Source organism: Bos javanicus, chromosome 16, assembly GCF_032452875.1.
Source record: "Bos javanicus breed banteng chromosome 16, ARS-OSU_banteng_1.0, whole genome shotgun sequence".
NCBI classification, from domain to species: Eukaryota; Metazoa; Chordata; class Mammalia; order Artiodactyla; family Bovidae; genus Bos; species Bos javanicus.
Window position 1 is genome coordinate 42,057,685 of NC_083883.1, and position 13,414 is coordinate 42,071,098.

The window sequence follows — 13,414 nt, forward strand, 5'->3', positions numbered from 1 at the left end:
TAAGTCTCTTCAGTCGTGTCCAACTCTGTGCGTCCCCATAGACGGCAGCCCACCAGGGTCCCCCATCCCTGGGATTCTCCAGGCAAGAACACTGGAGTGGGTTGCTATTTCCTTCTCCAATTCTCACCTAGATGGCTCAAATTTCATCATCTCACTAGAAGCCTTCCTCTCCAGGCATACTCCTCACCCCAACCAGAACTCAGCAGTCATATGATAAGACCTCTGCTGGAGGACTGATGACATTTTGCATTTTATTACAGGAAAATAATTGTTTGAGAATCTTTGTCCCTATTTGGGAGGCAAGCTCTCCTTAAATCATTCACTGAACATCCATAACATCCAATCTAGTGCTGTACATAAAGGCATTTATGTTTTTTCAGAAGATTACTGAATAAATGAGGAATAAGTGTGCTTTATCACACTCATCTCATGTTCCTTTCTAAACTTGTCACTTTCTTTCCAATGCCCAAACAGGGACAGAGGAAGGAAGGTGTCAGAGTCAGCTGGAGCCAAAAAAAGATAAGATCTAGTTTGCTTATTCTCAATCTTCAGTCCTGTTCAAATTCTTTATTTATTTATCTTACTCTAGCAATGTTTGTTACATTCTGATTTGACCTGAGCTGTTATTTAACGAACATATTCACACATTGATGTTGCGATAACATTAAGTACTGTGAAGTAACAAGGATACTTAGAAGTCATAGAGGGCAGAAAGAAAAAAACAAAAAGAAGGTCTCAACTGAGAAAATCAAAGAGCAAAATTCCAAACAAATTTATAATGAAGATGTGACCTTGCAAGAGTTCAAACGTACTTCCAATTCCTGCTCTGTGTCTGGATTCTTTAATTTCTGCAGCTCTCGTTCAGTAACAGGAAGTTCATCCACTTCATATGATGAACGGTCACTTTTCCGTTGGGAGAAATCTGTTATCTGAGGTCAAATAAAACACTGTACTTATTAAGAGGGCTCATACTTCCATTGCGAAACACACTCCACACCAATTGTATGAGTCAAAAGTCACTATGCACTCAATAATCCTATGGAAGTTAATGGTTTCCAAAGCACTGCTAAAGTAAGATTTATATAATAATGAAGCAAACTTGGTTTTGAGTCTGTATGACTAACACCAAGCTGTGGATCTTGAGAGTTTCATATAGTGTGGGATAGGCATCTGTAGGTGATCCAGAATTATAGCTCAAGTCAAAATATGCAAAGCTCAGGCTCACAGCATTCGTTTTTTGCCTTAAGAGAAGGGTGCTTTTTAAAGAAGTGTTATGGATTAGGGTGTGCTGTCTCAGAGAGTTCACTGTTACGTATCATCAACATCTTTTCTTTTTCCTTATCTTGAATTCATCAAGCCCTGGTAAATCTCTGTTTCCAGCACAGACCTCTCCCTGAGCTACAGACCCAAACCTGTACTGACTTCTGGATATTTTCATGTAGATATCATATGCTTAATAAGTTCAAAACTTAACTCCTCATTTTCCCTCAGAAGTCTACTCTACATACATCTTTGTGATGTAGATTATCATCCTCTTATATTATTGCAGCCATGAAATTAAAAGATGTTTACTCCTTGGAAGGAAAGTTTTGACCAACCTAGATAACATATTCAAAAGCAGAGACATCACTTTGCCAACAAAGGTCCGTCTAGTCAAGGCTATGGTTTTTCCAGTGGTCATGTATGGATGTGAGAGTTGGACTGTGAAGAAAGCTGAGCACCGAAGAATTGATGCTTTTGAACTGTGGTGTTGGAGAAGATTCTTGAGAGCCCCTTGGACTGCAAGGAGATCCAACCAGTCCATTCTAAAGGAGATCAGTCCTAGGTGTTCTTTGGAAGGAATGATGCTAAAGCTGAAATTCCAGTACTTTGGCCACCTCATGCAAAGAGTTGACTCATTGGAAAAGACTCTGATGCTGGGAGGGATTGGGGGCAGGAGGAGAAGGGGACGACAGAGGATGAGATGGCTGGATGGCATCACCGACTCGATGGACATGAGTCTGAGTGAACTCCAGGAGTTGGTGATGGACAGGGAGGCCTGGCATGCTGCGATTCATGGGGTCGCAAAGAGTCGGACACGACTGAGCAACTGAACTGAACTAAATGCCCAAATCGAAATTTTGAAGGCCACTCTTGACTCCTTCCTCTGTCTCATCCCCACAGTCAATCTGACCAACTCTACTCCTTAATAAGCTTTCATTTCTAATCATTTCTCTTCAGTCTCCTCATGTCCATCTCTTGCTGTGTATTCTGGTTTGAATCACCACAATCTCTCATCCAGGTCTTTCCTAACTGGCTTTTTCTCGGTTTCCAATTTCATTCCACTCCAACTCTCCACACTGCAGCCAGAGTGAGCAAGTCAAAATAAATTTCTGATCATGTCACCGTCTTGACTCTTTGTTGCCACAGAAAAAACACAAAATCTTTAGCATGTCTCAGGCTTTTTTAATGTTCTGGCCCCTTCTATGGTCTCCTGCCTCTTTCTTAGCACATTCTATGTGCCAGTCAGATCACTCTTTTCTATCTCCAGGCCTTCACTTATTAACCTCCCAAATATTTATAATGTACTTACTTTGTTTATTGCTTATGGTTTATCTCCTCCACTACAATGTAAGCTCCAACACAGCAGGGAACTTTGTTTGTTCACTAGTCTAGGTTCAGTACGTAAAACTGTGCCTGGCTCTAACAGGTGCTCAGTAAATAACTGGTGAGTTAACACTCTCATTCTTAGGGCACAGTGCCCCTACCTTTCCTTCTTTTTTTTGGCCACATCACAGGGCATGTGGGATCTTAGTTCCCCTGAAAGGGATCAGACCCTCACCCTTGCATTGGAAGTGCCTAGTCTTAACCACTGGACAGCTAGGGAGTCCCCTGTCTTTTCTTCTTGATTTGGCTAACTCCTTCCAGTTAACCTTTAGATCTCACCTGAAGTATCACTTAGCTTAGAAAGCCCCTCTCCAAATCTGGGTGTACAAATCCTTTCTAGATACTACTCATAACACCTTCCACTCCTACTTTCAAAACATAACATTTTAAATTGTCTGATTACAGACCTCATAGATCTTCTTGTTGTTACTGTTATTAATATATCAATTATTTAAATATATAATAAACATATATAATGATGGATAATATGCACTATTCTTGATAGTATCTTAATTCTCATACTTTGTTTTTACTCATCCTTTTTTTAAATGACATAAATAGTTGATTTACAATGTCATGTTAGTTTCATGCATATAGCATATAATTCAGTTATACATATATATTTATCTTTTTTTTTTTTCAGATTATTTTTCCTTGTGCTGTGTGCTGTGCTTAGTCGCTCAGTCATGTCTGACTCTTTACAACCCAATGGACTCCTCAGTCCATGGGGATTCTCCAGGCAAGAATACTGGACCAGGTTGCCATGACCTCCTCCAGGGGATCTTCCCAACCCAGGGATCAAACGAAGGTCTCCCGCATTTCCTTATAAGTTACAATAAATTAATTCTTATACTTTTTAAAATACCATCTTGTATCTTACTTACACTTTAATTCTTATAACAACTTTGTGAGGCAGGTCTTATCCCCTGCCTTTATAAATAAGGACACGATATCCTCAGGTTCAGCATAGATATTTCAATAAGTATTTGTTGAATGACTCACGGGGAGAACACTGAGTTTCATGTCATTTCTTACAATAAAGTATCACCTGGAGCGCTCTAGTTGGTCCATCTGGAACAACTCTGATGGACAGCATTCCAGAACCAGGCCTCATTTTTTGGTTAATAAATTGTTGTTCAGGTGGAACTGGCCCCAGAAGCTGCATGGCAGTGTCCGGACCAAGAACAACTTCAGCTCCATCAAACAAGCCAGAGAGCCCTCCTTTGGCCTAAAGGACAGAGGAAAGATGTATGAGCAAAGGCAAAGGCACTAACTTTGACAATTTAACATGTCATTTGAAACAAGTCACCAAATTTAAACTCACTTCTGAAGGGTGAAGGTCAACATACAGCAAAACTTGTACTGTTTTTTCAGCCTTAGAGTTGATTAAAAAAAAACAGTAGGCTTACCAGGGCAAGATGGAAACTTATACTGCATGAATTTAGGGAATTCTGGGTAAGATAATTCTACAAATACAGCAGTGTATTAGTTTAGTGAAACTTAGATGAGCATAAAAAATAAAAAAACCAAAAGTCCTGTTTCTTTGAGTGTTCTCCCTAGGGCTGGCTTAAAAATCTGAAACATTCTGAAAATTTAAAAATTATCATCATCACTCAGCTTTCCAATAAAAAGCAAATTCTGAATTGAAAATCTCCTCCAACAAGCATATGGCTGGACCATCAAATATCAAAGATGGTGCCTCTTCTAAAATGAAACAGGGAATTGTGAATGTCATTGCCAGTTACTTGGGCCTTTGGAGAAAAGCACCTTCTTGCTACATGCCACAAGTAAAAAAGGAAAGTCTATAGGATGCCTTTGGGAGAGTACACACAGGGCTAGAGAAAATGATAGCAAAAGTGTCTAGATTCCCCCTTGTTAGTTTTTAAACGGTGAGTAATGAGAAGGAAAATTTAAGCTGGGTTTATTGGACAGATTTCAACATGGAGAACCTTTTACGACTGTTTCAGGTTTAGAAGAATGTGCATACAACCTTATAAGGGCAGTGTCAGAAAATGTTTTAATGCCTTCAGTTACTTTATTCAGAATAAGATTGAAACAAGCTTATTTCCCTAACTAAAACACATTCTGCTTTGTTGAATACGTGGTTATAGGGTCACTCACAACCAGAGAAATGATGAAACAGATTCAAGAAACAACAAACACCAGAAAGGGATTTGCAGGGCGGGAGGATGCTCTCAAAGAACTGGAATTACAAGGGCTTTAGAAACAAACCAGAAGTAAAGTCGGGGTCAGACACAGAATCCAACAATTATAACAAGCCTTCTTTTGCCTCTAGAAGTCTGAATTGTATTGCTAATTGAAAATCACAAATCCATTCCAGATGTGTGTTTCATATAAGCAGCTTGTCTTTGATGAAAAAAGCTCAGGGCAATAGAGATAAAGAAAATAAATCTCACCAAACAGCAGTCAGAGGCTCCTTACAGTTTCGCTTACTGCCCTGGAGAACAAGCTCCCATTATGGAAGGACAGCCAGGCTTCCCCCAGGTCAAACACACTAAGACCTAGCCTGGGCCTGATGTTCTAGCGTTTGCCTTTTGGGTAAAACTGAGGCAGAACTGCATACACAGTCACACGTATTGTTCTGCTTTATGCCCAAATCTGTCATATATCTTCCCAGTTACCCATCTCAGAGCCATGGTACCATTCTTGGCCTGAAGCCAGAAGGAGAGAAAATCCAAATTCCTGGTAATTGTCCAAACACACATTTGCTTATAAAGTACCCAGGAGTTTTACATGCAGTGAACTGGCTGAGTTGAAGATAGGGGAGATTTGACCAGTAATCTTAATTCTGACATTTGCTATAATTAAATGTTTATTTGGTCACTACTAAGAATGCACAAGTAAACAGAATCTAGAGTTTGCAGAGCACTTGATAATTATTCACCATCTCATAGAACACTTTATAAAAGGCAGTTTTAACTTCACTAAAACAAATCCATCTAACTTATGGTGAGCTTTTAGCTGACATTTTTCTCTCTCTCTTTTTAAAACTTCATAGCTAATTTATCTCATCAAAGGAAAAAAAAAATCCAGGTAAGCCAAGGGGTGGGGGCAATCACTCAGGGGCAACCATTCCCAAAACATTTCTTGTATGTCACCTTCAAGAACATTTCCTGGGTAAATACACACAGAGGCACTAAGCTTCATGGTTTTCCTGATTAAAATGAAATAATACATATTTGCTCTACAATTTTTCCCCCCATTCAACAACATCTCATGTATATCCTAAATGAGACTCTGTTTCAAAAAAAAAAAAAAGGCTCAACCACTGCTTGTTGCAACTGAGGATGTCAAAACCTACTGACCTGGACCACCAGCCCATGTAGCCCGCAGGTCAGCTTCCCTTCTCGGAAACTCCAAGTCTGGGTTGTGCTCCGCCTACGGTCAGGCTTCCTAAGCATTAGTGGCTCGTATCTGGAAGAAAGGAAAAAGCAATGAGTCCTGTGAATCAAACACTTCAGGTCTGAAGAGAATATCAGGATGATGGTTTTACTCTTCTTGCTTCTAATATCTTCTGCCCTGGAAATCTAACAGTTTGCTTGAATCCTATGGCAATTAGGTTATCTCTAGATGAGGAAAGAAGAATAAAGTAAAATGGAAAGCAGTGAGGTCAAAAAATACGAATACTTAGGGATTCATAATTTAATAAATGCAATATGAGTTTTCTTACTTTCTCACAATGACAAGTTATCATGCAGTTTCATGCAGTATGCAAAGGGTTTTAAAAATATTTTCAAAAATCTTTTCTGTTTTATTTTCAATACTTTATTTTATATTGAGTTTTAACTTGTAAGTCCTATAAAGTGATTTTGGAAGTAAACAAGGTATTACCTGAAAACATACACTGACTACATGGGCAAACTGAGGTATAGGCTAATAATTTATTCAAAGTTAAAAAGATGATTTGAATTCAAGGAGTTAAGTCATAAAAACACATTTGATTATTTTCTTAATAATTTATTTCTGCTTTCATAAGATTTAACAAAGTTCTTAGATTAAAAACCAAATTTTTCCCTTCTAGGGAGCGCTGGTCATGAAATGCCTCCCAAAGTATGGTTGAATTTATGACCATGAGGGGACCCTGTCAACTACAAATTGGTGCTTGCCAAAGGCATCTGGGGCCTCCCTGGTGGCTCAGCAGTAAAGAATCCACCTGCAATGCAAGAGATGTGGGTTCAATCCCTGGGTGAGGAATATCCCCTGGAGGAGGACATGGCAACCCACTCCAATATTCTTGCTGGGAAAACTCCATGGACAGAGGAGCCTGGCGGGCTACAGTCAATGGGATTGCAGAGTCGGACATGGCTGAAGTGACTGAGCACGTTCACTTCTAGGGAGCAATGGCAGATAGATGTTTGGCTGAAAATAAATTCATTTTTCATAACATATCCTTCTTGTTTGATTTTTTTTTTAACGTCTCCATGGGCATTTCCATAATAACTTTTAAAAACAAAAAACCCAATACTCATATTTGGAAATAAAATTCTATTGTGGAAGAAAAAGCAAATTCTTATTTCACTTCTAAACTATAGCTTTTGGGTATACATTTCCTCTGAGTCTGAATTTGAAAGCAGTGAACTTGAATCAGAAGCTGCCTAGGAAGTTACCTGTTGTCAGTGACTGCAGCGAGACCAGCTATATCCAAGATGGCAGAGCCCTCGGCGGAGCGGGCGGCCGAGGGCTCACTGGGGTTGTGAGGCACGGAAGAGCCCTCGTGGGCCAGCATGCCTGTTCCAGTCATCCTCCACAGCTGAGAGCGCTTCCCTGGTTCCTGTCGGGCAGAGACAGAAAGAGCCATCACAGCTCTCACATCACAGACACAGCTCCATACAAAGGCTGGATGAGTTCTCAAGGAAGAACTGTACTAAAAAGGACATTTTCCACATTAGATACTAATAAATGCTTAATTCAAACTTGCATTATTGTCAATCCCTAGTTGCAGTTTGGATGAAATCTGCTAAACTCTTTGAAACTTGAATCAAAAAAAAAAAAAAAAAAAACCCCAATAATCTAAACTTAAAAATTTTACTTTCTGAGCAAACTAGTGAGTTGAGGTGCAATCTAATTCCCTCCAGTAGCTGTTAACTGCTCTTCCTGATAGTAACCCTCCATGTCCTTATGTGGAAGAGAGATCCAATTATATAAAATATATACAATATTCTCAATACTTGGTCTTTTGTGATGCTCGTGACTGGCAGACAACAAGAATTTACCAGGGCTCTCCCTCATCCCATGTTTATCATGGATGCATACTACATTGAGGGCTTTTCTGGTAGATCAGATGGTAAAGAATCTGCCTGCATGTGTGAAGCCTGGGTTCAACCCCTGGGTTAGGAAGATCCCCTGGAGGAGGGCATGGCAACCCATTTCAGTATTCTTGTCTGGAGAATCCCCATGGACAGAGGAACCTGGTGGGCTACAGTCCATGGGGTCACAAAGAGTCAGACAAGACTGAGCTACTAAGCGATACCTACAACACTGATGGTTTCCAATTCTCAAGTCAACTGCGTTCAGTATTAAGCTGATTATATTAAGAAATTATACTAAATTGTTGCTACTAATTCTAAATATATTTTCTCCTTAGCTATATTTTAGAAACAACACTTGGACTTCCAGGCCAATCCATGAGAAGCAATAATAATAGTAATAACATCTACTGAATATTTACTACGTGTCAGCCACTGATTGATCACTGTGATTTACACACAGTAATTCATTTAAACCTCAGAACAATCCAGTGAAGTATATACTGTTATTACCCTGACTTACAAATGAAGAAGCTAAGTCTCAGTGAGATAAAGAAACTCCAGCTCGGTCACATAACTAGTAGGTGGCGGAGTGAAGGTTTGAATTCCCACAGGGTAAGTGGAGGGATGACACGCTTACCCACTCTGCCATACTACCTTTCTAACAACCCATAGAATTCCATTTCAGTAACACCAAACCATTGAGAAGACTCTTTCTATGGGAATGAATACTCCAGCTAGACCTGTCAGGATCACATTCTGGGTTCCACAAATGCATCCACATGCTGCCTCACACTGGAAAAACAGCTTTTCTGTTACATTATCCAAAGTAAAAGCTGAGAAAGTAATATGAATGCTGGAGTCGAATGCCAGGATTTGAAACCCAGCTGCCTCACTACTAGCTAAGTGACCGTGGCTCAGTTACTAAATTTCTCAGAGCCTGTCTTTCCTGATTTTTCAAACAGGGATATTAAGCTACCTCTGAGGGTTCTTGTGATAAGTGTACATGCCTGGCACAGGGTAACGTCTCAATAAATGTTGGCAATGTTATCATGATTACATCTCTTTACACAGCACGCTATGTATAGTACCTTAGTTGATCCTTCTCATAAACCTGGGAGATCAATGGGAAAATGAGGCTCAGGAAGGAATGTGAGAAAGCAGACATCACCTTTATGTGGCAAGGCCAGAACTCAAATCTAGAAGATATGACATTCTTTCTACTGTGTGCTACTACCTCCTGCAACTGTGAACACAGATAGAACTCAGCTGCACGTCTCCACCCGCAATCCCCACATGCTTACTTCTCTGTTCACAGTAAGGGAACACATCTATCCAGAGCACCAAAACCACATGGAGCATCTCAGTTTTCCTGGAGGTGTTCCAGATTGGGAATCAAAGCCCAAATGCCCAGGTGGAGTCAAGTTTTCATATATGGATTCTACTATTGCCTGCCCATATGTACAGGCTCATCATCGTTGGAAACTACCCAAACCTTCATTTAAAAATCTGAGATGCATCATTCTCCTTCCACTTCCCTTCTCCCACCCTCTTCCCATACAATTTAGTCCTAAAACCTTTTAGGTTTTAGAATAAAGGAGAAGGCTGGCAGACACGTGATGGTGGGTGGGTGTACCGTGGTGGCCCAACCTTGAGTGGGCAAAAACACATGTGGTTGATAATCCACGTCACCGATGGGTTATAATGGGGCTGGGGAGGTGAGCCTAGGATGGGTTGTGAGGTGAGGTGGGTACTCCTGCGAAGGGTAGGGGCTGGTAGGGGAGTTGCCTAGAATGTGGAGAGCAGAGCCCATGCCAGGTAATAAGGTGCATCCACACAGGGGAGGGGCAGGGCCACAACTGTGGTTAAAGAGCATGGGTTACATTCAGGGCAACTGATCAAATTAAGTACATTCTTAGTACTGGACAAGGGAGTCACAAATATGAAAAGGGAAAAAATTACAATGAGCTTTGTGATGCTAGACTGGAATCAGAACTATCAGTGTGAAAGGCTGGTTTTTAATATACAGAGAAAGAGAAACCTGTTTAATATATAAATACACACATAAGATATATGTATGCATACACACATATGTTATGCACATACTAACATATTTATGTGCCTGTGTGTGCATATACATGTCGTGTATGCATACAACCCCTAGGTCTGTCCCTTGAGAGGGCCTGGGATCAGTGACACAACAGCAACAAGGGCACCACTGGACGTATCTTAAGTTTCTAAATTCCATTCTCTGATAAAAAAGGATCAGGGTTCCTTACTAAGTCACTTCAGTCGTGTCTGACTCTGTGTGACCCCATAGATGGCAGCCCACCAGGCTTCCCTGTCCCTGGGATTCTCCAGGCAAGAACACTGGAGTGGGTTGCCATTTCCTTCTCCAATGCATGGAAGTGAAAAGTGAAAGTGAAGTCGCTCAGTTGTGTCCGACTCTAGCAACCCCATGGACTGCAGCCTACCAGGCTCCTCCGTCCATGGGATTTTCTAGGCAAAAGTAGTGGAGTGGGGTGCCATTGCCTTCTCCACAGGGTTCCTTCAAGAAGTAGCAAATTCCAGGAATGCTGCAGGGAAAGTATAAAATGAGCCCCAAATAACTTGCTGTGTCACAAAGTATGACAGTGCTCAAGGAACGAGGGGGGCACTGTGTCAAAGGACACAAGGTTAAAGGCACTCCCACTGGCCAAACAGGAGAACTGAGGGTAAAAATAAATCCTAACACTAACAGAAAACACACTGAATAAGACAGGAAACCATGGTGACACACATAAAGCTGTGCCCAAACTGTGCCCTCAAACTCCTTGCAAACCCCTTATGCTGAAGACGTGACCCTCAGCTGTGATGAAAATGGGGCCTCTGGGTAATAATTACGTTTAGATGAGGTCATGACGGTGGGGGTCTCCTGTCAAGATCAGTGCCCTTAGACACCAAAGGGCTTGCTTTCCCCTCTCCCCTCGCCCCTGCCCAGTACTTCTCTGCCATTTGAGGATAGAGTGAGAAGGCAGCAGTCTACAAACCAGGAAGAGAGCTCTCTACAGGAACCGAACTGGCCAGCACCCTGATCTCAGACCTCCCAGCCTCCAGAAGAACTGTGAGAAATAAATTCCCATCATTTATAGTGTCCTGTTTGGAAGATCAAGCTAAAACACATGCATGCATGCGTACATACATAGGAAACCTGATGAGGAACAGTATATTTACAGAGTCTCAAAGTACCTCTCGAAAGTATTTATATTTACTAAATACAAGGAAAAAGAAAAACTTTCTTCACAGTTGAGAAGACTGGCAGACACCACCTTAATCAAGTGTTAACATTAAAATCACCAGCAACAGGACTCCACTTCTACAGAATTTCTGCCAAGTTTCCTGCAAATTTGAGACACTTTCAAAATAAAAAGTAAAAAAACAAAAACCTAAGATGTCAACCTCCTACTCCTGGTTTCTAATTTAAATGCATAGATCCATTTCCTAGCACCTACTCAAAGAACTATCTAGTCTTAGATGTCAATGTAACTCACTTATCACCTGCCCTCTCACTTACCAGTTTTCATCTTCATCAAGTAAAATAACAAACGTGAAAGTGTATAAATTACAATTTTTATTTAAAATACTTTTGCTATTTAATTTAAAATTTTTGGTTTTGTTTACTTAACAGTCACGTAGGCCTTGGAAATAACCAGTATATTCATGATTCGTGTTTTCTGATCACATCTGTGATCATATCCCACTTGAAAAATCATCTTTCTCCTGAGTTGACTTTCATTCACTCTATCATCCTCATCAATGTCAACTTCTTTGAAGTTGACATCTTCTGAAGTCATCTGAATCACCTCCAAGGACTCTTCCCCATTCCCCCCCCCCAATTCCTTGATTTCTGTCAGACTTTTATTTTTAAATTACGACCTTTCAAAATTTCCTTTTTCAAAATTTTCAATAGAAGAAAATTGTTTACTTTCAATTACTACATCTCATGGTCTCTTTTTGTTGTTGTTGTTGTTGTTCAGTTGCTAAGTCATGCCTGACTCTTTGTAATGCCATGGACTGCAACACGCCAGGCTTCCCTGTCCTTCACTATCTCCCAGAGTTTGCTTAAATTTATGTCCATTGAGTCAGTGATGCTATCTAACCATCTCATCCTCTGTCGCCCTTTTCTCCTTTGCCTTCAATCTTTCCCAGCATCCGGGTCTTTTCAAATGAATCAGTTCTTCGCATCCAGTGGCCAAAGTATTGGAGCTTCAGCTTCAGCATCAGTCCTTCCAGTGAATATTCATGGTTGATTTCCTTTAGGATTGACTGGTGTGATCTCCTTGAAGTTCAAGGGACTCTCAAAGAGTCTTCTCCAGCACCAAAATTTGAAAGCATCAATTCTTCAGCACTCAGCCTTTTTTATGGCCCGATACTCACATCCATACATGACTATTGGAAAAACCATGGTTTTGACTATACGAACCTTTGTCAGCAAAGTGATATCTGTGCTTTTAAAGGCTCTGCCTAGGTTTGTCATAGCTTTCCTTTCAAGGAGCAAGAGTCTTTTAATTTGATGGCTGCAGTCACTATCTGCAGTGATTTTGGAGCCCACGAAAAGAAAATCTGTCACTGCTTCCACTTTTTCCCCTTCTATTTGCCATGAAGTGATGGGACTGAACACTATATCTTAATTTTTTGAATGCTGAGTTTTAAGCCAGCTTTTCTACTCTCCTCTTTCACCCTCATCAGGAGTCTCTTTAGTTCCTTTTCACTTTCTACCATTAGAGTAGTAACATTTGCATATCTAAAGTTGTTGATATTTCTCCTTGCAATCTTGATTCCAGCTTGTGATTCATCCAGCCTGGCATTTCACATGATGTACTCTGCATGAGTACATAAACAAACAGAGTGACAATACACAGCCTTGTCTTACTCCATTCCCAATTTGGAACCAGTCCATTGTTCCATGTAAGGTTCTAACTGTTGCTTCTTAACTTGCATACAGGTTTCTCAAGACACAGGTAAGGTGGTCTGGTATTCCCATTCTCTAAGAATTTTCCACAGTTTGTTGTGATCCCTGGTGGCTCAGATGGTAAAGAATCAGCCTGCAATGAGGAGACCTGGGTTCGATCCCTGCGTTGGGAAGATCCCCTGGAGGAGGGCAAGGCAACCCATTTCAGTATTCTTGCTTGGAGAATTCCCATGGACAGAAGAGCCTGGTGGGCTACAGTCCATGGGGTTGTGAAGAGTGGGACACGACTGAGTGACTAAGCACACAGCACATACAGTCAAAGGCTTTCATGTAGTCAATGAAGCAGAAATAGATGTTTTTTTGGAATTACCTTGCTTTCTCTATGATCCAATGAATGTTGGCAATTTGATCTCTGGTTCCTCTGACTTTTCTAAACCCAGCTTGTACATCTGGAAGTTCTTGATTCACATAGTCCTGAAGCCTAGCTTGAAAGATTTTGAGTATTACCTTACTAGCATGTGAAATGAGCACAACTGTACAGTAGATTAAA

General features: G+C 40.7%; 1 protein-coding gene across 11 annotated transcripts in view; it reads right to left on the bottom strand.

Annotated features, from left to right (window-relative positions):
- The window catches only part of VPS13D (vacuolar protein sorting 13 homolog D), a 272,136-nt gene that overhangs the window by 118,514 nt on the left and 140,208 nt on the right, over positions 1–13,414 (bottom strand). For 10 of the 11 annotated variants that reach the window (XM_061382671.1, XM_061382670.1, XM_061382669.1 and 7 more), the window contains 4 exons: positions 7,275–7,438; positions 5,973–6,081; positions 3,695–3,874; positions 813–929 (listed from right to left, as the gene is read on the bottom strand). In XM_061382671.1, the coding sequence (XP_061238655.1) occupies positions 813–929; positions 3,695–3,874; positions 5,973–6,081; positions 7,275–7,438 (570 nt within the window). Of the gene's footprint in view, positions 1–812; positions 930–3,681; positions 3,875–5,972; positions 6,082–7,274; positions 7,439–13,414 lie in introns of those variants that run through there. The other variant, XM_061382674.1, reaches the window with a different exon arrangement.